At 57.9% G+C, this 25,128-nt stretch overlaps 6 protein-coding genes and 1 pseudogene across 6 annotated transcripts, besides 1 other annotated feature; all 7 read left to right on the forward strand.

The window, feature by feature from the left end:
- Positions 1-379: 379 nt before the first annotated feature.
- LPMP_190800 (hypothetical protein) lies at positions 380-3,067 on the forward strand (the record flags this gene model as incomplete). Its single annotated transcript, XM_010699774.1, has 1 exon — positions 380-3,067. One exon carries the CDS (start codon positions 380-382, stop codon positions 3,065-3,067), a length of 2,688 nt encoding a protein of 895 aa, XP_010698076.1.
- A 682-nt stretch (positions 3,068-3,749) lies between these two features.
- Positions 3,750-5,693, forward strand: LPMP_190810 (hypothetical protein; the record flags this gene model as incomplete). The annotated part of the gene is made up of 1 exon (XM_010699775.1): positions 3,750-5,693. The coding sequence occupies one exon, from the start codon at positions 3,750-3,752 to the stop codon at positions 5,691-5,693; it is 1,944 nt and encodes a 647-aa protein (XP_010698077.1).
- A 1,086-nt stretch (positions 5,694-6,779) lies between these two features.
- LPMP_190820 (hypothetical protein) lies at positions 6,780-9,212 on the forward strand (the record flags this gene model as incomplete). Its single annotated transcript, XM_010699776.1, has 1 exon — positions 6,780-9,212. One exon carries the CDS (start codon positions 6,780-6,782, stop codon positions 9,210-9,212), a length of 2,433 nt encoding a protein of 810 aa, XP_010698078.1.
- A 772-nt stretch (positions 9,213-9,984) lies between these two features.
- On the forward strand, positions 9,985-10,323 carry LPMP_190830 (dynein light chain, putative; the record flags this gene model as incomplete). The annotated part of the gene is made up of 1 exon (XM_010699777.1): positions 9,985-10,323. The coding sequence occupies one exon, from the start codon at positions 9,985-9,987 to the stop codon at positions 10,321-10,323; it is 339 nt and encodes a 112-aa protein (XP_010698079.1).
- Positions 10,324-11,337: 1,014 nt separating this feature from the next.
- On the forward strand, positions 11,338-11,952 carry LPMP_190840 (peptidyl-prolyl cis-trans isomerase, macrophage infectivity potentiator precursor, putative; the record flags this gene model as incomplete). Its single annotated transcript, XM_010699778.1, has 1 exon — positions 11,338-11,952. One exon carries the CDS (start codon positions 11,338-11,340, stop codon positions 11,950-11,952), a length of 615 nt encoding a protein of 204 aa, XP_010698080.1.
- Positions 11,953-14,816: 2,864 nt separating this feature from the next.
- On the forward strand, positions 14,817-17,705 carry LPMP_190850 (hypothetical protein; the record flags this gene model as incomplete). The annotated part of the gene is made up of 1 exon (XM_010699779.1): positions 14,817-17,705. One exon carries the CDS (start codon positions 14,817-14,819, stop codon positions 17,703-17,705), a length of 2,889 nt encoding a protein of 962 aa, XP_010698081.1.
- A 4,454-nt stretch (positions 17,706-22,159) lies between these two features.
- On the forward strand, positions 22,160-23,642 carry LPMP_190860 (annotated as a pseudogene).
- A 632-nt stretch (positions 23,643-24,274) lies between these two features.
- Positions 24,275-24,420: a repeat region.
- Positions 24,421-25,128: the final 708 nt, after the last annotated feature.

Here is a 25,128-nt window from a genome sequence, read left to right on the forward strand (position 1 = left end):
GAGATGAAGGCAAGGAAGAGAGACGATTGAAAATAGGAAGTGTCTCTTTCCAATCTCCAATGCAAAATGTGTTGGCGTGGAAAGCAAAAACCCACTCGTGCACCTCGTCTGTGTCTCCGATGTGATCTTCTTCACCTCCTCTCCGTCCATCCATCCCTCTCTCTCTTTTCACTCGTCCTTCGCATGGCGATAGGCCTAAAAGACGACGTCGACCCCCCCCCCCTCATCCTTGTCGTTGCCTTGAGTAGGATATTGCGCTCTTGAAGAGCCTACACACGCATACATACGCGCTCTCTTTCTACTTTTTACAACTACATAACCGCTTCATCGTCGTTAACGCTCTCTCTTGCTGCCACTGTTGTTATGACAATCGCTTTGCATGGATGTGCTCCTCCACGTGGTGCAGACCACTTCGGCCTCACCGCCCTCCGCCCCATCGCTCTGTGACGACCGCAGTCAGCATACGAACCTAGACGCGCCTGTTGTCCTATCGGCAAACGGTAGCCACACAAGTTTCACTGTGGAGAGTCTGCGGCTCTCACGTACAGAAGCGCGACTGGGCAGTAGCGTTTCTGCTCAGTGGCACGTCGCTCTCTGCTCCCCTGCGGAGGACGAGAGCATCCACGGTTGCGACGGTGATCCACACGCATTTTTCTCAGCCGCCCTATCGAGGTGTCCCCCAGCAGCACCATTGTCACCCGTCCCCTCCAGCACCGTGCACATCTCCGCCGTCTCCGTAGATATTACCGATCTTCGTGGACGGCGGTCACCTGGTGGCCACGCCACCACCGCTACCGTAGACGTGTTGCGGGAAAAGCTGCATTACTTATGTGCAGCGTTCGTCAGGGCAGGCGTCGGCGGTGCGGACGCGCCACCGGTGGCCTACGCCGAAACGGCCTTTTTTTTCGGTAGCCGACTTGGCACGCGCAAAGACGCGCTCTACCTCACGGCGCTGCATCGGCTCCTTGTGGAAGCACTGCTGATCGTGAAAGATCGCGCCTTGCTCCCACCATCACTGCCACCGTTGGATGTGGATGTCTCCCTCGTGGACTACGACGAAGTGTGGGGTGCAGGGGACGTGCTAGCAGCTGAGGTAGCCCAGCCTTCCGCGCATGGCACACACGTGCAGCGGAGCCGGGTTACGTGGATGCCACTGGCGAAGTTACTGGAGTATGTGCCTCGGCCTCAAAATGCGATGACTGGCACTTCCACCACCCTACCATGGACCACCTCTCTGACCGAGACGAACAGTAAGAGTCAGACGAGTGCCACTCAGTTGGCTCAGCTTGTGCGACAACGGCTGCAGGGGTGGTTTGACCGCATCGACAGCGCCACGTCGGAATTTCCCTCTGCGCCAGTGTCCCCGTCACCGCCTGCCGCGGCGGATCGGCTTCGCCATTTAGAGAGGAACACTCTTCTCTTCACATTGCGGCTGCGGCGCTGCACCAGCTCATCGACGCCGGCCTTGCAAGCGCGCGTCAGCGCGGCGTACTTTACACTCGTACTGCTCCCCGAGTGTGGGGCCACCCTGCTTCATGGAGAAGCTGGCGCCGCTGTCGCTGCGATGTGTATGTCGTCGCGTCGGGCGGGTGCCGCACTCTGGCGCGAGTTCGAAGCGCTCTCAGCCTTCATGCGGTCTCTGCCGCAGAGCAGTCATTGTCGCAGTGATGATAAACAGAAGAGAAGCAGCTACAAGAAACACGACCGCACCACTGCAGCAACTGTGCAAGCACAAATGCATGCCGCTGCCCTTCGGCGCAGTCGGTGGCTGACCACCATCGCCCGCATCCATGATCCTCTGACCCTGCTGACGAGAGCGCCAGTCACAGCTACAGGCGAGCACAGCTCTGACGATCTTGTGGATTGTTTTCTGAACAGTTCCACTGTACGCTCGTTTTCGTGGATCGGGTGTATCGCCGCTGCTGCTAGCCATCAGCGCGCAACGCGCTCGACTCTCGCCTTTCTCTCTCGTCTCCAGCCACCGCAGAGGGCACGGCGCGACTGTCCAGCATCCGTAATGGAGCGCTCGCCTGAGAAAGCAACGGGCGCTCCATTGGCCAGGCACCTTCACACACATCACAAGAACGCCGCGGATGACACCAACGAAAGAGATGCGCCAAGAGCCCAAGCAGCATCGAGCAGCTCAGCTACCTCCACGCCACCGCTCCCCTCTCCCAGACCGTCTGCAAATGCTCCGCGACCGTACTTCTCTCCTCGCCCCCATGGTGGCAGCGCAACGAGCATCAACAGTTCCAAAAAGGCAAGGACGGCGGCTGCATCTTACCTGCCGCTCAGCGACGAGCCCAACACTACTGTGGATCCTGTCGCTGCTTCTTCGCGAGTCAGTCACGCTAGTCGCGGATCCGATAACAACGATGTTTCGTCCGAAGATGCCTGTCAGGAGCGAGCACCGCCGCCAGCTCAAGTTGAGGCGCTGGTCGCTTCCCTGCGTGTGTACGCGTCGGTGCTGGAGGAAGAGGTGCGGAGGCTGCGTCGCCGGCTCCAACGATATGAAGCAGCACCCTACGACAGCAGAGGCAGCACTGGCGATCCGCCCGTCCGTTCGCCGCTCCAAGAGACACAGGGATACGACTCTTCTAATATCTCGGTCGGTTTCTCAGCCCTCCACGCCACTTCTCCAGGTGTCTGCGACTCCCTTCCCCACTTGGTTCAAGTTGCCGTCGACGACCTTCGCACGGATGCGCGGTTCCCGCTGGCGCTCCATGTAAAGCTCAATGCTCTGATACAACGGCTATCGAACTCATACACAGCAGCCGTTCAGGTGCGTCGAAACGACGCTGCTGACTCACCTGCCGTGATGCAGCAGCGAAATGAAAAGAGAGAGGTCAGGGATGCGTATGTCGCGCAGCTCGAGGCCACAGTAGCCCTGTATGAGCAAAAGCTGGCGCTCATGGATTACTACGTGGCACCAACGCTGATGCAGTGCGTCGATGAATTGGATCAGTGGCAGCAGCAGCAGCAGCACCATCGGCAACGCATGCACACCGCTCTCACAGAGGTAAGCCTAGGTCCCCCACACCCGTATCCCACACTACTGCCGGAGTGACACTGAAATGGAGAGGGGGCGGGTCGGCCACCGTGTCGACTCACCTCGGCAACGCGAAAGAAAACTGAAGGACGAATGCGTATGCCTCAGTGTGGCAGACGCAACCCGTTGACATCAAGCGAAACATACAGCGCAAGACAGCGCGCAAGTGTGCCCCTCCACCACTCCACACCAAACCCTCTTCACGCCGCTTGGGTGAGTGATACTTCTAGATGTGCTGACTCTCACATACTAGACCAGTACTGCAACGCAGTCATACACACAAAGTGACATCAGCGCACAGATGCCAATGCAAAAGAACGCATTCATTTCTCGTGTCTCTCTCATACTTGGTGTGTTGCCTTGCTCCCTCATCATAACTGGACACCATCGTCGTTGCTGAAGCATCAGCAGCAGCAGCACGAGAAAGAGCCCATCCCGACATCGCCTCCCTCTCGTACCGGTTTAGAGGTGCGCTTACCTTTTACACGTATCCAACGTGGAGGGCACGGACAAGCGTGGAGCATCACACATTACATATCCCCCCACCCCTCCACCTCCTCCTATCTCGTCTCTCCACCCACCCCCCCCCCTCACACCCCCTCACACACACACACAACGAAAGCGGCAGACGTATTTTTGGGTGGGCGCGCGTCAAACAGCAACGCGCACGGGACTTTACTTTTTCCGCCCACGGTCGACAATGTCTCAGTTCGGCACTGAGCGTTCCTCCGCACAGCCTGTGCCACCCATCGACTCCTTTGTGGAGGTGCTTCCAGTAGCGCCGCAGGTGGAGCGGCGCCGTGGGATTCTGCGCTTCTACGGTGTTACTGATTTCGCCGAGGGTGAGTGGGCCGGCGTCGAACTCGTCGGTTGTGAGGGCCGTAACAACGGTGCAGTGAAGGGGATCTCCTACTTCAAGTGCGCGCCCGGCCAAGGCCTCTTTGTACGACCCAACCTTGTTGTTTCGTATGCCACAGAGATCCCTGCGCTGACTTTGGCTGCCGCAGTGACAGCTGACTCAGCAAAGATGGAGGTGCTGGAAGAGGAGCTGCGTGTTGCGCGCCGCGAGGCAGTGGAGCGGGAGAAACTAAAGGACAGTCTTGAAGAGTCACTGCACAGCCTCCAGGCAGAGCTCGAGCAGCTGAGAGCTGCAGCATCGCAAGCAGCTGCCAAGGTGGGCACCAACAATACCGAGGATAACGCGGCGGCAACGGCCATGGAAGATGACGACGACGATCTCGTGGCGCAAGTGGAACTGGAGGAAGTGCGACTAGAGCTGCAACGCCAGCTGAAGATCTGCGAGGCGGAGCTGAAAGCCACGAAGCAGTCAGCAAGCGAAGCAGCGGCTGCCTGTGCTGCGGCCGAAAAGCGGGAGAAGGAGGCAGAGAACGCCCGGAAGCTCAGCGAAGCGGCTCAAGCAGCGTTGCAGTCTCGCAACGTCGAGCTTGAGATGGAACTGGCCCGTGTGCAAGCAGAGCTAAGCTCAGCAGCGGCTCAGCCGAGTCAATCAGCTCAGGAGTCCTCCGAGGTTGCGGCAGCAGCCTCCGCCGCCTGCCCGGATCTGCAGACTGCGTTGCGGGTCAAGGACACTGAACTGCTGCAGCCCTACGCTGCTCCTGGAGCAGCATGTCACACCCACGAGCGGCTCCGAGAAGCGAAGGTACAGGAACAGGAGCGAGTCGAGGCGGCTTATGCGAGTGAGATTGCACGCCTGCAAACCGATATGGCTGCCATGAAGACAGAGAAGGAAGAGCTGCAGGAGCTGTGCCAACTGCTGGAAGAAGAACTGAAGGAACAGAAGGCGCAGTCTGATGCACTCACGCACTTGGTGGAGGAGCTAGGTGCCGCCAAAGCCGAGGCAGAGGCTGCCGTCGAGAGAGCACGGCAATCGGCTACGCAGGAAAAGCTCCGCCTGGCTCGCGAACTGGAAGAGGCGCGTGTCTGTGAAGTGCGGGCCATGGCGGCAGTCGCACTCGCTGGGGAAGGGGTCGTGGGCCATCCAAGCACTAGCAGTACCACCTCAGAAGCAAATCCTTCTCTCGAAATGGCCCTCCTGCAGTGTCGGGATGAGCTAGACGAGGCACGTACGCGCATCCTGCAGCTCCGCAGTACCCAGCAGGTGGTCCAGGAGCTGCAGCTCCGCTGCGACGAGCTGACAGAGGCGATGCGGGTGCAACGCGCCGCGGCACAGAAATCGGACAACGTTGCTCGAGCGACACTCGCGGCAGCGCAGCAGCAGCACGCGCAGCAGGTGGCGCAGCTGCGTGATGCCTGTGAGGCGGCACAGCGTGAGGCGGCATCGCTCGCTACCCAGCTCAATCTCGCAGCAGCTGCACAGGGAGCGAACAGCGGCCACTCCACCGTGGCCGCGGCACTCTCTGGGACCCCTCTGGACGCTTTCCGCGAGGCCCGCTACGAAGCACGCATCCGCTCACTGGAGCAGCTGTTGCTCGAGTGCCACGCAGCACGCATGTCGTCGGCGCTATGGGACGTGTCTGCCCCTCACACACGAGCGTGGCGCGGTTTCGAGGTGCCGCTAGCATCTCTGAAGGAGTCAGTTGGAAGGCTCCTGGACTTCAGTACCCGTGAGGCGTGCGTCACATCTACTAAAGCGCTCTTTCAGACACCAACTGCGCTGCACTAGTTCATGCTGGTACGGACGGCGTGGGTGGTGAGGCACACACGCTCGAGTGATTGCTCTCACACGCGTGTCCTCTATTTCACCGGTGTATCCTCGGTGTGCCTCGGCACTTTTATGACATAGGGCCGACTCAACCGTGAGCAACACCGCACTTTCATCGCTGCGGCTGCTGCTCTCTCTACTCTGCTCTTACGCGCTCACCACGCTGCCCCCATCAGCACCCATTCTCTGCTGCTCATTTCGCTGTTACGCTATCTCTGCTAGGCAACTCTCGCTCTTCTATTTCGTGTTTGCGTGTTGTTGTTTTTCTTTTCCGCTCCCCTTCTCGCTGCGAGTGTCACTCTCGTGCCGCGGTGCTCTTCTCCGAGGTGCCTTGGAAGGGACGCAGTGGAAGTGGGGGATGGCGTGGGGGAGGGGGGGATGGCGTGGGGGGGAGGGGGAGGGGGTAGGAGATGTGCTTGACGTGAGAGCGGGGAAGGATGTCCCCCCTGCCCGCCCGCCCCGCTTCACAGCAAGGAGAACAGCACCCAGAGGCCGAGAAAGATGAGTGCGATGGAAGGGACATGTGAGGAGAGGGAGGGACACCGCCTTTTCTGACACACTTGCCAACGGTGGTGGTGTGCGCTGGCCTACAAGCGGCACACAGGCAAAGACGAGGTAACTCATCCGTGCCTTCAGCCTTCTTTCTTTCGCCATTTGCGCACGATGTCTCAGTCTCCACGGCTCTCAGTGTTGCCCACCCTTCACTTTCTCTCTGATTCTCTGCATTTCCACTTGGCTTATCTGGCACTGGACTCACTGATATATGTCGCTCACCACCGCTTCCATCCATCATCATAACGCCGCCACCACCACCACCCCTCCCTCCCAAAGAAACAGCCACTAACCTACATAATCGCCGTTGCACGTACTTGGCGCACACGCGCACAGGACACGGCAAAAGTGTCGAACCGGGGTGTCCGTGGCTGGATGTTGTGCACGCGTGTTGCGGTGCGTGCCTCTTTCTTCTTTGCTTGATTTCTAGATCTATTCCTCCCCTGCCCCTTCCCTTCGTTGGGGCTGTGGGCTTCGACAAGAAACCGTGCTCGCATGTCCTCGTCATCCAGTGCGCCGCAACGGGAGCAGCTGCAGCAGCAGGTGCCATGGACCTTCTCCGCATATCACACTGTGGTGCTCACAGAGTTTGTGAGCGCCCTCCAAGCTGAAGTGCGTCGCCAGCAAGACGCCTACGACCACGCGGTAGAAATGCTTAACGCAAGCGTGGACACGGGCCCAACCAGTGACATGCTAGAGCTTGGCATTCCTCTGCACGCCACACATGAAGAACAGGTGCAGGTGCTGCAGGATATGTATGCGCTGGCCACGCTGGATACCAGGGCGCTTGTCGCGCTGGGGCCTTACCGACTGCTGTACACGCTAAAGGCAAACATGACACGTATCGAAGACGAGCGTCGAGCGGGCGCTGTAGCAGCGGGGAACGGCACTGGTGGAAGGAAGATGCGCCTCGACAGGCCCCCATTCGTGCTCAAGTCGGAGACGAGCATCGGCACAACAGCCCTGGAGTGCAATGAGGATAGTCCGACACCAAAGCACCATGTTGTGCCGCCGCTGTCGGTAAGAATCAAAGCGGAGCGCATCGACAACGACATGTATGAGGGAGTAGCGCAGCAGCAGCAGTTCCTCAGTGAGCATTCTCCTCTCGCTTCCCTATCCCTGTCCCTCACTACTGCGACGCCAGCGCTGATGCCAGCCAAGGAGGAGCGCCATAGCACTAAAGGTGCCACGGTGAGCTCTGTGGGCGGCGCTGGTGCAGGCGGCTTGGGTGGTGGCTGCCCTCCCTCATGGGTGACGCTGAAAAAGGAAGCGGCACAGCCACCACCGTCGAATGACACCTACAACGGCGCCTACTTCGTCCCCTGTCCCACTCCGACCGGCGCGCCACTCGCCCGCTATGTGTCCTTGTCGGCTCGTTCACTCTCCACCAACAACTCAACACAATCACCCTCCGCACCACTGCCCACGCTTGTCGCGCCTGTGAGCTCTTGGTCCAAAGTGATGAGCAGTACGAATGGGAAGAAGCGTCCAGCAGCGTTGTCGTCGCAGGTACCCAAGCGCTGTCGCTCAGTGACCACGTCGCAGGCAAACGCTGTTGCCGCGGACAAGGAGTTATTTCTTTCGCAAGCGCAGCGGCCGAAAGTCGCCTGTATGCAGAACCGCGTGCGTCTCCTCCATCGGCCACACTCACCCTCTTCCCCTTCGAAGGAGACGCGGGAGGGGGACCGCGCAGTGCAGTTGTGGTGGCGTGTGTGGCCCAATTTCGCACCGATGTGGTTACCAGACGTGAGAAAAAGTGAGCAGCAACAGCGCACCACAACAGCACCGCCTTCCATTCCACACGAGTGCGTTCGGCCGACTCCTGCCATGGTCGCGGCGCTGATCCGCGTTGCTGAGCAAAACTACGAGCGGGATTGTGAGCGCTGCGCGGCAAAGCAGGCGTATCTCACAACGATGCTAGACACGCCGGAGTCTCTGAGGGTGAGTGGTGTGGCACTGGGCACGGCTGACGCAAAGAATGCCGGGCAAGCGACTCTCGAAACATCGCTAGTATTGCCTGATCCACAAGCGCTGCGTCAACTCCAAGACGAGCTGGCGAGCGCGCAGGCGAAGCTTAACAGTGCGTACGCCGAGCGGCTGGCGCTTCTCCGAGAGCTGAAAGCAGCGCTGCAGGATGAATCCGTAGTGTGTGTCGATGGGGCCACAGTGTCTGAGGCTGGTGAGACGAAGCATGCTGCTCCTTCCCCAGTGTCGCGCGCGCAGCACCGCGCTGCATCGCCATCGGGCGGCCTAAAGAGGAGCCAGCGGTCTAGCTCGACTCACTATGCGACTCGTGCCTCTACCGCTATCGATGTCGAGGCGAGGAATGCTGACCGCAGAGGCGAGGGGGAGGCGGTGTCCGATATATCCACGAAGAGCGCAGCGGCTGGCGTAGCCGCTCTGGAACTGCTTCACTCCGCTCTTGCAGACCCCACATCGCTGCTGCAAAAAGCCTACAAGGCGCGCGACTCCCTCGCGTTCTGTTCCAGCGAAGTGGCCTCCTCGGCAAGGACACGCGGGCCCCGCTCGCAGGCCGCGTCCGAGGAAACCTGGGACCTGCCAAACGGCATCATCGGCATCAACTTGCCGTCCTTGGAGCACGACCGCAACGCGCCAGACCTGATGGAGTACCTTTGGCCAGAGGACTTGGATGCTCTCATCCGGCATGAGCTGCGTGGCGTCGTTAGTGCCAAGAGTCACAACCCCGAAGCGCGCAGTGTTCACGTGGTACTGTCAGCGGTGCAGGTGCGGCAGCTCGAGGAAGCGGCGTGTGCCGTGTCCACTGGGGACTCCGCTTCTCAACTACAAGTGGTGGTGCTGCCGATGGTGGCTGGCAGCCTCATGGCGCACCCCAAATTTGTCGAAAGCGGCTGGCTCTACGTGCACGGGCGTGGCGAAACAATTGGTGCTGAAGTCGAACTCAACTGAGGTGTAAGAGCCCACCGCGGCAGAGCTTGCTTTGCTCTTTTTCCCTCTTGCGTGTGTAAAAGACTTCTGTCTTATCGCGGAGGGGTATCCTCTGTCCGAGCAATTTCAGCACGTGTCGCACCTCTCGTGTGCTGAGACAGTAGTGGGGGACGAAGACGGGCGAGTATTGGCAGTATTGTGGATGTGAGAAGGGTGAGAGAAGAAAGAGCTCCCACAGCACACCCCATACCTTTGCTCTCTGCCAACTACATGCACCCACGAAGATAAAGAGAAGCATCTCTCCCCGTCATATCGGGAAGTACGCAGCACCCCTATCAGTCGAGGCTTTTGGCTACGCACGCTCCATCCCACCCACCCCCTTCTAAGCTGCTCTTCTTAGCGGCTTGTTTGGTTGGTCGTGCCGCTGTGAATTACGCGTGTGTGTGTGTGTGTGTGTGGCGCTTTGCTACATTTGTTGCACAAAAGACTTGACTGAGTGGAGGGGGGAGGAGAGGGGAGGGACTGTTCGTTTAACAGAGCCCCTCCCCTCCCCTACCTCCCTCTTTCCCTTCCTCTTTCAAGCCTTCTCTCTCTCTCTCTCTCTCTGGGCTCGTCAACGCCCTCCTCTCTCTCCCGCCTCCTCACTCTCCACTCTACCCAACAGGCCTCTACACAGGATAGGCATTGGGTACTCATCTCGCAGCACCACACATCGGCGTGTACACGTCCGGTCTCCACCGTCGCTCTCTCTCTCTGGCTCACTCACCTGTTCTTTTGGTTGTTAGCGGCCCTGATGTCTGGAACGAAGGTCCTCATCAAAGAGTCCGCCATGCCGGTGGATATGCAACAAGACTGCGCCGACTGCGCCGCACACGCGCTCTTCACCTTGAAGCTACACGAACAAACCGAACTCGCTCAGTTCATCAAGAAGGAGCTGGATATCAAGTACGGCGGGCAGTGGCACTGCATCGTCGGACACTCTTTTGGTTCCTGCGTCGGCCATGATGAGGCGTTCTTCGTGTACTTTGAGATCAACAGCATCTTCTTTAGCATGTGGAGGATGAACAAGACGCTCGAAGCGAAGCAGGTGTCGATCGACAATGCAGGGCGCATTGTGCAGGCTACCACCTAGAGTCGTCTCTTGTCTCTTGTCATGTACTGAACCCCGAGCGAGGGGCGAGGGGGGGCAGCACCGGGTTGCGGGGCTTTGATGGTTCTGGTGGGCGCCATCGCGACAGAAGTGAAGCTTCGGTGTGCAGAAGGAGCGGAAGTGTTTCACCTCATCTTGATGAGTCACGGTGACGGTGTCTCACAGATGAACCGCATGACTCTGAAGCCCAAACACCTCATACGCTTCCTGTCAACCCGTTGTTGTGCCACAAACCCTCTTTCGACAGGACAGCGCCCGAGCTGTATCCCTTGGATGTACAGCAGAAAAAGGCACTGCCGAACGTGCTCTGCCAGTACGTGGTCATTGCGGTGTGCCTGAACCACCACTTGCACTGTCTCCCTTCAATGCAGCCAGCCAACAAGTCACGTACGTGATGAAGTGAATATTCACAGCCGCACCGAAGAGAGGCTCTGACAGCTCCATCTATGGCACTGTCCTTCTGGTAGGCGACAGGCTTGGTCTTAGCTGCCTTTCTAAGTTTTTCGTTTATGGAGAAGGGGGGAGGGGCGTCAAAAATGGCCCGGCTGAGCCACAACTGCTCCATCCTCGACGTCGTTGCCTCGCTTCCCTGAGCGACGCACTCATCATGTCAAGCGCGTTGGTGTTGTCGGTGTGTCTTTCTCTTCTCTGTGTGGGTGTCCCCACCTCAACTCTCTCACACTTTTTCACGCCCTCACCAAACTCCCACACGCATTCCTCGCTCTCTCTTCCCTCCCCTTTTCCCTCTCTCTACAGAGCCCACGGCGTCTTGAAGTCCCCACCCCAACGCGAACACACACCACATCCATCATTCATGGACCAATTGTTGCCCTGAGCGCCTCCTCTGACTGTTCCTTCAGCTCTCGTCGTTCGATCCCTCGCGCATCTTTTGGCTGCTCTGTCGTCTTCGTGTGTTCTTGCGCGTGTACATACGCTCGCCTCACGGAAAGGGACGAACGAAAAGCAGCCACATAATAATACAACTCATAATCTCACATGAATCGCTTCTCCACTATGCGCTGCGTGTTCGCGGCTGTGGCCACGCTGCTGCTGCTGTTGCTCACACTCTGCGTGGTAAGCGTCGAGGCCAGCTACTGGTCTAATGAAGTGAACCGCGTGCGCACCTACACAGCGTTCAACTACATGGCGCGCATGGCAAAGCAGCCGAACGTGTCTGCACTGCCGTCTGGGGTCCTGTTTACTATCGAGCGTCGAGGTTTTGGCGACCGTGCCCCGGCGCTGGAGGACAAATGCGAGATGCACTACACAATCCACCAGCGCTTCCCCGACATTGTGGAGAGCACACGCCACAACCCCTACCCGGTGTGCCGCTCGCCGTCGCAGCTGATCTCTGGCATGGCCGAGGCGATGCAGCTGATGCGCGAAGGCGATCGGTGGCACCTCTACGTGCCCTATCAGCTCGCCTACGGCATGGAGGGCTGCAAGGAGAAAAAAGTGGCGCCCATGTCTAGCGTGCGTGTGGAGATAGAACTGTACAAGTGCAAGTCGCCCAGTGGTAAGACGAGCACTGAAATTGACGCGTACCTCGCCCAGTTCATCAAATCACCGATGCCGGTCAAGACAGAGCCTCTCGATTACGCTGATTTGTAAATTCGGCGATATAGTATCTCTTCCTTTGATATTTACATAAGTGGGTGTGGGTGTGGGTGTTTAAGCGCTTGATAGGTCGCCACACTTTACTGGACGTTGTTCGTTGGTGTGTGCGCTTTTCGTTTACTCCTTAGCAATCTTCGGCTCTGTCGTGGTTCGGCAGCGTGCTCGGAAAACTTGCCCGTGTGCGGCGGCTTCCCCCCCCCCCTCTTCTACGCCACACATGCGCCCACGTGCCCGGTACACCAAGGAGCATAAAAGACACGCCTGTCAAAGGAAAAGGTACACACACAGATAGAGAGGGAGGGGGAGAGAACGCGAAAAGAGTTGCGGCAGCAGTGACCCGATGGCGCCTTGCGAAACTCCCCCCCTCCCCCATGAATGGTGGCGGGGAGGGGGCACGTGGGTGGGTTTGAGCTCAGGATGTGCAGCAGTTGTACGTGTCTGTCCGATGCTTCTGCGGGCCACGGCACGTCGATAGGTGCTGTGTTCCTCAGCAAAGCACGCGTGCATTGTACACGGAGCGAAAAAGAATCGGACTGGAGGCGGTGGTGGTGAAGCAGATCGGCGCAAATCTTTGTAGTTCCTCCCCCTGCCCCGCCACCGGGGAGTGGATTCTTCGCTTCGCCCTTGTCTTGGGAATCATGTCGCGCTCCGAGCCTTCACCTTCACCCCTCCCTCACCTCCCGCCTCCAAAGGAGCCTCGGTCTTCTCAACTACTGAACACAAGGCACACCACTGCGCGTCTCTGGGATGGACCGCTCTCCCACTTTTTTCCCTTCCTTGCCCGCCCACCGAGTGGCACAGTCGCAGATCTCTTTGGGAAAGTAGAGTACGATGACCGCAACAAGTCTCAGAGACCCCCTCCCAGAGCCCCAGCGGTCACTGCAGCGGGGGCTGAGACCTACGCTCAGTGGTCTACCTCATTCGCCACAGGTGCTACGCTGAGCGCTGTTGCGGCGCTCCTCGCCCGTCCCCCTTCCTCTTCCCCGCTTCTAAATCCCACAAGAGCGAGGAGCACTGCGGGCGCACTTTTGCGGCTTTATTCGTATGAAAGTGGTAGAGCCGCTGAAGGGTAGGCAAACTCGCCAACGCTGCTCATCAGTCGCACCGTGTCTGGCGCGTGAAGGAGCTCGTGGTGCGCTGTTGATAGGTGAGAGATGCTCTGAGCACTGGAGGTGTCGCCAGCGGGATCCGTTGCGGGCGCGCTCGACTACGCAGTGCGGCAGATTCCCTTGGGGGACCGCGATGCGCGGACTGGCGAGCACGAAGGTGTCGTAAAGGAGAAGAGGCGAAACAAAACCTGCGCCTAACGAGCACTCCCCACGATTCAAGCCGGTAGCCAGCGCACACGCTTTCACCTTCGTATGTGTCGGAGAGTGGTCGTTTGTGGCTCTGGATTGAATGTAATGTCTGCTTCCGACAGAAAACAGAAAGCAAGTAAAGGCGATGATGCGCAGCTGCGCTGAGCACTGCAGGCTATCACGGTCTCTCTCCGGTGCTCTCGGCGGGCACTTTTCGAGGGCAACACGTACCAGCGCCGTATCCCCACGTGCGCCACGCCACGTTGCTGCGCTACACACAGTATACGGCAAAGTAGGGGAAAGAAAAAGCCCCGCCTACGTTGTCAAAGTAGCCTATTCCAACATTACCTCCCTCCCCTTCCCTCTACCGACGATCCCCCTCTTCATACCGCTCTCATTCTCCCTCCACCCCCTCCCTCGCACTCTTCGACGGCCGTCGTGCTCACTGCGCACGAGTCCCTATGCAAACGTCTGCAACAACACCAGTCGACACAAACACCACAGTGCGTACAATACACGTATTACATTTTTCCCACACACACACACATTCTCTCGACCACAGACAGACAGACGAACGCGGATTAAGTGAGAGAGTTATTATGCTTCTGCCATTCACCGTGCTTGTGCTCCTGTCCCCTCTCCCCCTCCCTCCCCCCCCCCTCCCCTCTCTTACTGATCGGGCGCACAGCTGGTACAACGGGCAGAGCGGTGCGTCCCCACCTCATTATTGATGATTGTTGTGTCCCTGTCCTGTCCCTCTTGCTTCCCTGCCTAGCGCCTCTCCCACGCTCGCTGGGCTTGCGGGGTGGGTCTTTGCCTCCGTGTGTGGGAGTCATTCCACGCGCAGCTCCCCCCCCCCCCCTCCTCCCTCCTGCGTGGCAGCTTGTTGGCTTCCGAGCTCGAGGAAGGAGAAAACATACGAGGCTAGAAAGGGCAGTCGAGGAGAGAAAATCTGCTGACTAATACACGCGCATCTTTTGGCCATTTCTCTACTTTCTTCTTGCTGCTGCCGTCGTCGCGACTTTTGACGCTCTTCGCGAGTGTAGTGTCGAGTGTCTGCGACGGGTCACCCTCTGGCCCTCTGCTTTCCTTGCTTGTGTGCCCGCCGTGTGTCCCCCCTCCCTCCCTCCCTCCCTCCCTCCCTCCCCCCCCCCCCTCGTCTCTGTCTTGCTGACTCCCCCGCACCGCTCCTTTTTCCTGCGCGTCGCGTCTTCGGCTCTTCCCTGGTGATTGAAAAGGAGGGGGTGTAGAACGCGGCATACGCTCCTGCTGTTGTATTCACCCGCGTTGCCTTTCCATTTCATCGTTTTCCCTCTCTCTCTCTCGTTGTTGTTGTTGTTGCTTGCGTTTTCCAGGCCATCTTGCTCTCCTACATCGCTTCGGGGGGCGCGTGCCTGCCCGCCCCTTTCTCTCTCTTTCTCTCTCTCTCTCTCACTCACTCACTCTGAGCTGTGTGATACGTTTCCCTCTGTCAGGGCAGAGTTGAGGTCAAGCGACTCTCTCCCCCCTCCCCCTTCAATACTTCAACACGCACGTGTGCGCAGGACCTTTGAGCGCGACATGCCTTCCAACCGACGCAAGAATAAACAGCGGTGGATGCAAGCGCCTCTGCTGGACTGGCGAGAAGAGGTACCAGAAACCAACAACCTCGGCGATAGCAACGGCAGTGCAACCAGCCACAGCGTTGCATCGAATGAGCTCTCGGCACCGCACAACACATGCGGACGAGAGGGGCGAGCGGCTAGCCTTGTCTCCTCACCGAAGCAGATGAAGCGCACCGCTTCGTCGCTTGCCGGAGGAGATGCTGACGAGGACATGGCCAACGGCGGCGGCGTCAACGCCAACGGGGTGACGAGCGCATCGCCTGCGCCATCGCATTCCTCCATGTCGTCGCCCAGCGAATCAGAAACGTCTCCTGCGCCGGGTCTTCTGACGGTGACAAACGTGGCCACTGCGACAACGGAGATGGAAAGGGACATTGCGGCTTGCGCGTCGTGTGATAGGGCAAGATTGCCGCTCCTCAACGGCGACGAGGACGCGGAGCGCGACGACGCGGTCATCGCCGAGGCCATCGCCACAGCTGGGATCCCTGCTACCGACGACGCGGGGGAACTTTTCTACGTCGAGCTCGACCCCGAATCGCACGTGATGACCGGCGTTCTGCCTGAGATGCAGCGACTGCATGTGCGGCTGACACAGCTGGTACGCGTTCTGCGGCGCCGCGTCGCGCGCCTGTGTGTGCTGCGCGAGCGTGCTCGGCTGAACGGGGATGATGTCAGCGAGGTGGTACCGGCGTCCCCACTTCTGCCAAAGCATACGTCTGCATTTACAACCGCCTCCTCCGTACCATCCTGCGTGTATCGCCAGAGGGACACCATGACCAGCAGCAGTGCTCTGCACAATAGCAGTAGCAACACTCAAGGCTACGCCGCTGCCGGTTCCTTGCCCAGCGCCGAAGGCACCCTCGGCGACGTAGATGCGATCAGGACGAGCGTAGACAGCCATCAGTCACCGCGACAGCCAAACCCGATGCAGGACCCAGGTGGCGTCATGTCCTCACCACGCAATAGCATCATCAACAGCCGCCTCGCAAGCGCGCGGCACTACACGCAGCAGCAGATGCTCGACAACGACTCAGAATGGTGCGACGCAGGCACCCTTCGCTCCTCCCGCTCCACCACGGCCCAGAGCACTCCGTCCCTGCAGCCGTGCCTGCCGCCGCCGTCGCTGCAGTTCTTTGAGGAGGACGAGCTCGATGACGACGGACGAACGAGCCTACTCACGTGCAGCTCGATGGCGGCTCGGCGATCGTACGCGGCGCGCTTTCGGCCCGAATCGATGCCGCCTTCGGTGCAGACGACGCCGAACATGCTTCCTGCCAGCACCACCCCCTACGCCCGCAGCGACAACGGAGGTATGCTCTCGCTGCCACCGTCAACCTCAACGGTTGGCCGCATATCGCTCCAGCAACAGCAGCAGCAGCAGCAGCTCACGTCGCCCACAAAGCCTCTCTCGGTAACGCCGACTGCGTTCGGCTCGACCACGCCGCAGCTAGAAGGATCCCCGCTGTTGCCGACCCCCACACCAGCTGCACCTGAATCGGGGCTCTCCTCGTCAACCGTTACGCCGCCGATCATGGTGGATGACACGCCACCGCAGGAGACATGGACGCCCCTCCCCGCGGGCGCTCCGCGCCCACCCCCCCTCACGGAAGACGAGAAGAAGGAGCTGCGCCGACTGAGTTGGCACGTCGCGAAGCTGTACAGCCGCCGCGGCCTCTTGCTGCAGCAGGCAGACCGCCTCCTCTGCCGCCACGCTCAACAGCACGAGCGGTGGGAAGGCAACGAAGAGCGCCGTGGGTGCTACCGCTGTCGGCGACTCTTCTCGTACCTCACCCGTCGCCACCACTGCCGCCGCTGCGGTCGCTTGTGTTGCGCCGAGTGCAGCCGATATGTTGGAAAGAAGCAGGACACGTCTTACGTGGCGGCGCCACAGGATTCGGCGCGCGCCGCAGTCGGCGTGGAGCACCGGGTGATCATTAAGTCCGAGTACACCGCCCACATCATTGCCGATGACAGACATGAACTGGTGGAGGAGCGCTTCGACGAGCATACGTACCCGCGTCGCGGCTACGGCGGCACAGGTGACTCGCCCCACTTGCAACCGGAGCAAGAGGCGGAGGTGCAAGACACTGCTCCGGTGCTGGACGACGACGATAGGCAGCTGTGCAACCCGTCCTTGGAACACACTGCGGACGCGGTCGACCAACTTCATGGTCGCCCGAGGCAGCACAAGTGGGTCCGCGTCTGCGCGCCATGCTACCAAAACTGCCTACGTGCGCGGCGCAACAACGTGCTGCAGCAGCTGAAAAGTGCCAACCTGTGCATCCTCGATGACGGCTTCTACTACTATCACGTGATGACCACCGAGGAGCTGTGTCGGCTTTCCACCGCCCTGAACAAGCCCGACTCTTTCAAGAAGCAGGTGGAGCTGATGTCGCACGTCGTGGTAGAGCGCTCCGCCGACTACGTCGCAGCGGCGCCAGGGTACAGTGCGCATACCCTCACCGCAGCGGCGCAGCACACACCCGACGTCCTGCGGACGCTTGGCAGCATCGGCGTCTACGCCTTCCGCTCCGCACGGCAGACAGCCAACGACTACGTTGGTGGCTACTTCACCGCGAGTCGGACCATACTGCCCGACAACCATGTCGGCACAGTGGCGGCAGAGCACCCCCTCTCAGTCGGCCACGAGGCAGATGTCGACAGCACAGACAATGTTAACGATGATGCGCGCAGCGAGGCATCTCTGGTGTCTGTAGAGGACGCGTGCAACGATATGCAGCCCTCGCTGAAGGGCGGCACGGAGGATACGACAGACAAGAAGACGGACGCGGATTCTCGGACAGATGGCACCTGCATTGACGACCCCATCGATGTACAGACCTAGTCGACAGCCAAAAGCGCAAAAGAAAAAACGCGGCAACGGAACGGCCGCCACGCCACTCTCGCTGAGGCGAGGTGAAGGAAAAAGAAAACGAAGCATAAAAATGGTGCGCGGGTGTGCAATGCTAGTTAGGTTGATTGGCGTATTCCAGTCATTTTACTTTTCCTTTGATCCACGTCTGTGCTTCTCCTTCCTGCTCTTCCCCCTCCCCCCTCCCCTTCTCGCTCGTTTCTTTGCTTTTCTTGTGTGTGCCGATCAGGTTGTATTGGTGTTGTTGCCCTTTACCTCCCCGCTTTGGCGAGGCACCTTCGCTTTTGACACTTTCCTCTGTTGCTGGAGTTGCTTTGTTGTGTTTTTTCTGCTGTTCTTTTCTTCGTTTATGCTCGTTGAGTGCTTCTACCACTTGCCCATTTCCACGCGTTGGCCGAAACGTGTGCCTTGTCTTTTTTCCAATTTCTCCGCTGGGTGCTACTTGGCACGCGTGCCGCTCGTCTCTTGCAATTAATGTGCGCAGGACCCTGAAGGCTTGACGGGCGTGACGCACGCGCATGTGTGCAATCTTCTGCGTCCCCCCCTTTTCCAATCCGCTTAAATGTGTGCGCTTTGGGATTTTCACACGTATGCTTGGATGCCCGTGGTGGGGGCACATTGTGCACCCTCTCTTCGCCACCGTCCGCCCCCCACCGCGCGCGCGCGCGGCACCGCACCGCGTTGCGCAGCGATGGGCACACAAGATGTTCAAGCTCACCGCCTCATTGACAAGTCCGGACTTCCTGCTTCACTTTCCAACGCGTCTTGGCGAACGGGCCCCGAAAGCATCGGCGCGGGTTTCGCCCCCCCCCCCCCCCCAGGGAAGGCCCCCTTTTTTGGCGATGGCCCCACGCACATCACCAAACAAGGGCTGCCTGCCCACGGCGCAGGCGCCGGGCCCCCACTGGCCCCACGGAGCATCGCCCCAAGAGCAAAGCGACGCTAGACGCACGCGCATCTTCCCCGCCACTGACAAAGGCAATCCCCGCCCCACATTTCCGGTAAGACGCCACAGCAGCATTGAACTTCGGCATGCACATTTCGCGTAAGGGGGGGTTCGCTCCATTTTCCCCAGTGAGAGCGCGGCGCCGACAGCAACACTTGACATCCACCGCGCCTGTGCAGCAGCCGGTTTAGTTTCAGACTCCGCATCACAAAACATTTACCACATCGTTCCCCGAGGCCATGTACAAGTTAGCCGCGCGACTTGGCATCACGTGCCGTCGATTGTTCAACCGACAGGTCTTTTCTCCGCACAATACTTTCAGTTTCTCCCAGTTTTTCTTCTCCCCACGAAAACCACCCTGTTAAGAGCACTCTCGGCAACATCTTTTCCACACACACCAATGAAACGAAACAAACAGCTGCGATTTTAGTTGGCCCCACCCTCCCTTCGCTTTTCTTTTTTCCACAGCCACCCCCATGATGCCCCGCCCTCCCCCAAAGGGAAAGGCCACCGCCGCCGCCGTGTGCCCCGCGAGCGTGCGCTGCAACAGTGGAAAGAGCACGGCAGACGCGCCAGGGCCAAAGCAGGAGTCACGCTGCGCGGGGGGTGGGCGCGTGACGCCTGTTCTGCCCGCAAGCGCGTGGGGGTTCGCGCCGCCTCCGCGCATGCCGGAGGCGGCGGGTTTGGGCTGGTGCTCGTGCGCGCGAGGGGCCGTGCGCGGCGGCCCCGCACCCACACGCCAGCTCGCGGGCCGACGCACACACACGGGGGGGGGGGGGTCGCATGGCTTTGACAGGCGCGCCGGTGGAAGCCGCTGCGCAAATGCTGCCAGTTGTCACTGCCTTCCTCTGCATCCGATGCTTTCTCTTTTAGCTCATGCTGCCATATCAAGTAATTCTCTCCTTATTTGTTTCCTCATTTTCACCCCCGTCTGCCGCCAAGGACGCAACGCACTTTCTCTTCCAATTGCCCATTGTCCTTTTAAGTGCTCCTTTCTTACCTTTTCTTTTTGATTTTCTTTTTCTATGTTCTCCCCTCCTGTGACGCCTTCCTTGTCTCGTGCATCGGCACTTCCGCGAAGGGAGCTTCTCTCCTTTTTCTCTCAAGATACGGTCGCACAGACTGCATATGTTTATGTCTGGACATGACTAGATTGGGCAGCTGTTCGCGCCTTTACCAAAATGGAGTCTCTAAAGACGGAACAGAACAATATAAAACATTCAAATGCGCGTCGCACCGAGCCGCCGCAGGAGAGTGCAGAGCCGACACACAAAGAGCATGGCCGGCGTTCTGCCTATTGTCTCGCGCTTTTCGAAGCTGTGCGTATGTTTCTCTCTTTTGGGGTGAGGACTATCTCCTCTTTTGCATTAATGCCATGTGCTGCGCGTGTGCACGCCTATGCCTCTATTTGTTAGTCTTACTTGGAACTTTAAATATGAAAAATAGAGACCACAAAGCAGCTGAGAGTGCTTTCATCACGAGATAAGTTCCCAATCTCTCTTCTTTTTTTTTTCGCTTTACGCTTCTCAACAACAAAAAAAAAAAATGGACACCCACGCAATCTATGTGCGGGGTTCCTGCAGCATGTACAGGTGCGGCTGTGGCATGTGCTGACGGTGTAATACTGGAAACTACGCCCAAGCTTACTTGGGTCCACGCAGAGACACACACCCGCAATGTAACAACCGTAACCACCGCCACGTCTCTTCTTTGTCGCCTTTTGTGTGGGCTTCTAGTGGATAAACCCACTTTGCTGTAGCTGCGGCTAATGATGCTCGTGTTCGTAGTGGCAAGCGGCGGTGTTGGTAAGATGAGAATTTTGTGCGCATCTGTGGAAGTATGTGCACGGCGTGTACTTCTCTGCTTACCTGTGTATGTGCATCATGTCCATCCCCTCTTCACACCGGTCAACTCGCCTCGTATTGCAGCTATTATCATTTGCCACGCACGGGGCTGCTTAGAAAAGCAGCATGGTAGTGGGCCGTCATTTCCTTTTATATGGGTGTGTGTTCTTCTATTTGTGTCTTGTGTTCTCATATTCCCCTTAAAGCCCATGAGGAGGCACGGAGGCAAGTGTGATGGGAAGCGGTGCATGCTGGGTCTGTATAAGATGCGTGTAGCAATATGGTTCCTATCGTGTTGTCCTAATGCAATAGCTCGCATGCGAAGACGCAGCGCTCATGTCATGTGTGGTGAACCCACGCATAAAATGCGGTCTGCTCCCCTTATGGATGTCATATTGTATTATAATTCCAGCATATATGTATGTATAGCTCTACTGTGTGGAGCTTGTGCTTCGTGCAACTCTTTATTATTGCTACTTACATCGCTTCCCTGTTTGTCTTCTCTCGTCTTCACTCTCTTATATGCTTGTTTTATTTGTTCTACCTATATCTTCAGATTACAGTTGTTCCACTTTTTTATTGTGAATTGTGTCATTTTCTGTGAGATCAGTGCATTACAGCTATCATGTATACACAAAGAGACGCTGTTAGATGTTAAAATTCTTGTGTCTTCCTCCCTGCAGTGTGATACTGCGCTCACCTCCTGTTTGCTGTTCGCTCGCTAGCAACTCTTGAAGAAGGTGAGAACGCATTCCCAGGACGTTGTGAATACAAACTTCATTTTCAGGTCTCCCCTATTTTGCTCTTTAGCCGTGTCTTCTTTGCTATAGATAGACGCTTCTAGGATCCTTTTCGCCTCTCCCCATGTTACTGTTGCTGCTTCGCTCTCCCTTTCTCTCATGCCTCGCTTACGTTTGATATTTGAAGGCTTTCTTGTGTTTTTCTCTTTCCAGGGGCTACGACCTTCCTGTTGCTATTTTGCTTACTTGTGCTCTCTCTCTCTCTCCGTTCTTCAGCCGCCACTAACGCCACCGCCGCGTCTCGGACGCGCTGTTCAGCTTGTCTCATCTGTATATATCACACGTATCCATATATACATGGACGAATGCCATCAAGGCACCCCCTAATCTCTCCTACCTTTCATATTTCTTTTACTTTTCTGCTGATCCAATAAAGGTCCACCTCTTGTGCAAACTAAAGGCGTCGTGAAGCGTATCCACAGTGTCCCTAGTCATGTTTTGTTGTGGTGCACGTCGGATGTGCGTGACCGGTTTGGTAACTCGCCTCGGTGCCGCGAGTGAGACCTACGTACAGGTGCTTTTCATGGACGTAGACGGCGCGGCGCATGTGAGGACAAAAACCTGCAGCGGTACCACTAGCGGCTTTGCCTGTGGGTATGCTGTGACGGCGACACAGCAGCATCCGCGGCGATGATTATCTATATTTGCGGTGCCTACGTCGACGACAAAGAGCATACGTATTTACAAGTCGAAACTCCCATCGGTGATGAGCAAGGTGGATCAGGCGAAGACCCTCTACGAGTACCTCATGAAACATATGGCAGCGGTGGACGCGAAAAAAAAAAAATAGCTGCCATTCAGGTGGAGGCAGGCAAGGCCTTTACGCACCCGGAGCTGATGGACGCAACGGAGAAAGCGGCAAAAGCGCTTTACCAGCAGGGCGTACGCAAGGGCGACGTTGTGTGCCTCTGCGTGTGTAACACAATCCTGTATGGCCCGCTGGTGTACGGCACGTTGCACCTCGGCACGATTGCGTCAATGGTGAGCACCATGACTGATGTGTCAACGCTGGTATATTACCTTAAGACTAACAATGCGAAGGTGGTGCTGGGGATGCGCTTTTTTCAGAAGCAGCTTGCGGAAGCTGTGGCTTTAGTTGAACAGGAGATTGAGCGGAAGATAAATGTCTTGTATCCAGAGGAGCTCTACACGAAGGCAGATGCTCCCGAGATCCCTGCAGAATACGACGGACTGAAGGACGCCACGCTGGATGACACTGTGGCCATCCTCTTCTCCAGCGGCACGGGGCGTCGCTCCAAAGGGTGTGTAGCTGACTAACCGTGCTCTCATTGCATCTTCAGAGCAGTCTGCCAAAGCGTTCGGCGTTGGCTCGGATAACAACGTCATCGTCGTTCTTCCGCTTTCTCACGCCTTAGGATTCTCTGCGTGTATGAGCTGCATGTTTGCCCACTCCTCCACGCAGGTGGTAATGACAAAGTACAAGGCGACAATCAACCTTGTCGCCCCGCCGATTCTCATCTCGCTGCTCAAGAACGAAGGCCTGGTGAAGCAACACGACATGTCGTCGCTAAAGCGCTTCTGCTGTGGTGCAGCCCCGCTCGGCCCCGAGACGGTGGAGGCAGTGGAGAAGATGCTGCCCAACGTGTCCGTGACGCAGGCCTATGGCATGACGGAGATGGCGCCGGCCGTGACTGTGCCCAATGGGCTGAAGCACAAGGTACCGGGCTCCTGCGACACGCTTGTGGGCGACACAGAGCTGCGCATCGTGAAGGTTGATGACACTCAGCAGAGCGGCACCGACAAGTCTGCCGGCATCGACGCAGATCCTGGGGCAGAGGGCGAGGTGTGGGTGCGTGGCCCGCAGATTATGAAGGGCTATTTGCGCGATGAGGACACCGCCTTGTGCATGCAGGATGGCTGGTACCGCACCGGCGACATCGGCAGGTTCGACGTCGAGTCTGGCGAGCTCGTCATTACTGACCGGCTGAAGGAGCTGATCAAGTACAAAGGCTTTCAAGTGTCGCCGGCTTCTCTGGAGGCACTCTTGCTGACGCACCCGTGGGTGAAGGACTGCATGGTGATTGGTGTGCCGGACCCACGCGACGTGAGCTTTGAGAACCCGCGTGCGCTTGTCTCTCTCCAGCCCTCTGTTCCTCCCAAGGACGCCGTCCGTGCGTCAGACGAGCTGTACCACTTCGTCATGTCGCGCATGCCGCCGCACAAGCGACTGCACGGCGGTGTGCGCATTGTCAATGAGGTGCCGCGTAACCTGGCTGGTAAGCTGCTGCGTCGTAAGGTGCGCAAGAAGAAAGTGGCACCGCTGAAGGAGCAGAACAGCGGTGATGATGGAAGCAGCTAAGCGAATCGAAAGAGAAAGTGGAAGAAATGAAGAGAGCGGATGGGCAGGTGCGTCACTGTAGCAGAGGTGCAGCGAGAGTAGAACTAGCAATTGCAACAGTAGTTGCAGTAACAGTGAATAGCAGCAGGGCGAGGATTAGCTCAGCTGTTAGCTGCCTTGACGTGACTGAGGAAAGGCGAAGCGGCTGCACACAAAGTGCTATCACTAGAACAGCAGCCTCCTCGCCTATCGTTACCCCCTCCCACCAGTATCCGCTAATTCATTGCTCACACGTGCATACATGGGGTGTCACGTGAAACCTAGCACTCCGAGTCTTTATATTGATTTCTCTCTGTTTCGATCCTACAAGTCCTTTGCGCGTTTGTGTAGTCGCGTATCTCTGACCCACTACACCGCCGCTAACGCTCTTCACCTTTGACTCTTCGCATGGAAAGTACTTTTGCTTTTTTTTCTCTCGCTCTCTCGGCTTTATCGTCCCTCGTTTTCGCTTTCTTGACCGCTACTCAATCCTGCTGTACTTGTGTGTTCGTCGTTTTTTTACTTCGGGGTTGCTTGCACTGCCCTGATGATGGCCGGCCCCCCCCCCCCCCGGAGCGTGGCATCGGGGGCTCAGCGCCCACTTATTTCTGGTGTTAGCTGCGCTGCGAAGATGTGGAGCGCAGCCCTGGATCTAACCTGCGCTGTATGCAGTGGAGCTGCGCTGGGCTGAGCGACGCCAGACGGTGCTGGGGGCGGGCGGGGGGGGGCCGTCAGTTCCCTGGCATAGCCGTGGTGCAGCCCAGAGGCATTAGGTGTGAGTTGTGGCTGTGTGTGTGTGTGTGTGTGTGTAGGCGTCTGTTTTGCTTGCGTGTTCGGGGGAGGGGAGGTGGGGGGTTGAATGGACACCCTTAAAGAAAGAAAAGCCGAGGTTTTGCCTTTCCCCACCCTCGTCCTCTTCGGGGTTCTGTCCTCTCACTCTCTCGCTTTTACCTACTTAAGTGTATCTTTTCTCTCTCTCTCTTCCCCCCCCCCTCCCCTTCTCGTGTTCTCGTCTTCAAACCCAAACCGTGTGGCACCTTGTCAGCGCTCTGTTTGGTTTGTGGTTTTGCTTTTCGCCTGCCGTGGTTGGTGTAACTTTTTGGCTTTCTCTCTGTTAGCCCTGTTTAGCTCTAAAGAGCGGGTGCAGGTATGTATGTTTGTATATCTATCTAAATCTACCCATACCCCACTTGTGTCAGTGCCCCTCTGTTAAACGTGTGCGGAACCGTATTGCCTTCTCTTTCCCCCTCTCACTGTTGGTCTGTCAGTTGGCTAAGAACGCGGAGAACGGGATGCGGTGGCGCGTATTCATGGGCACGTCAGCACTTCTGGGCAAACACACGCACACACACACACACACACACACACACACACACACACACACACACGCACACACACACACACACACACACACACACACACACACACACACACACACACACACACACACACACACACACGTAACGTA

This window comes from Leishmania panamensis, assembly GCF_000755165.1.
Source record: "Leishmania panamensis strain MHOM/PA/94/PSC-1 chromosome 19 sequence".
Lineage (NCBI taxonomy): Eukaryota > Euglenozoa > Kinetoplastea > Trypanosomatida > Trypanosomatidae > Leishmania > Leishmania panamensis.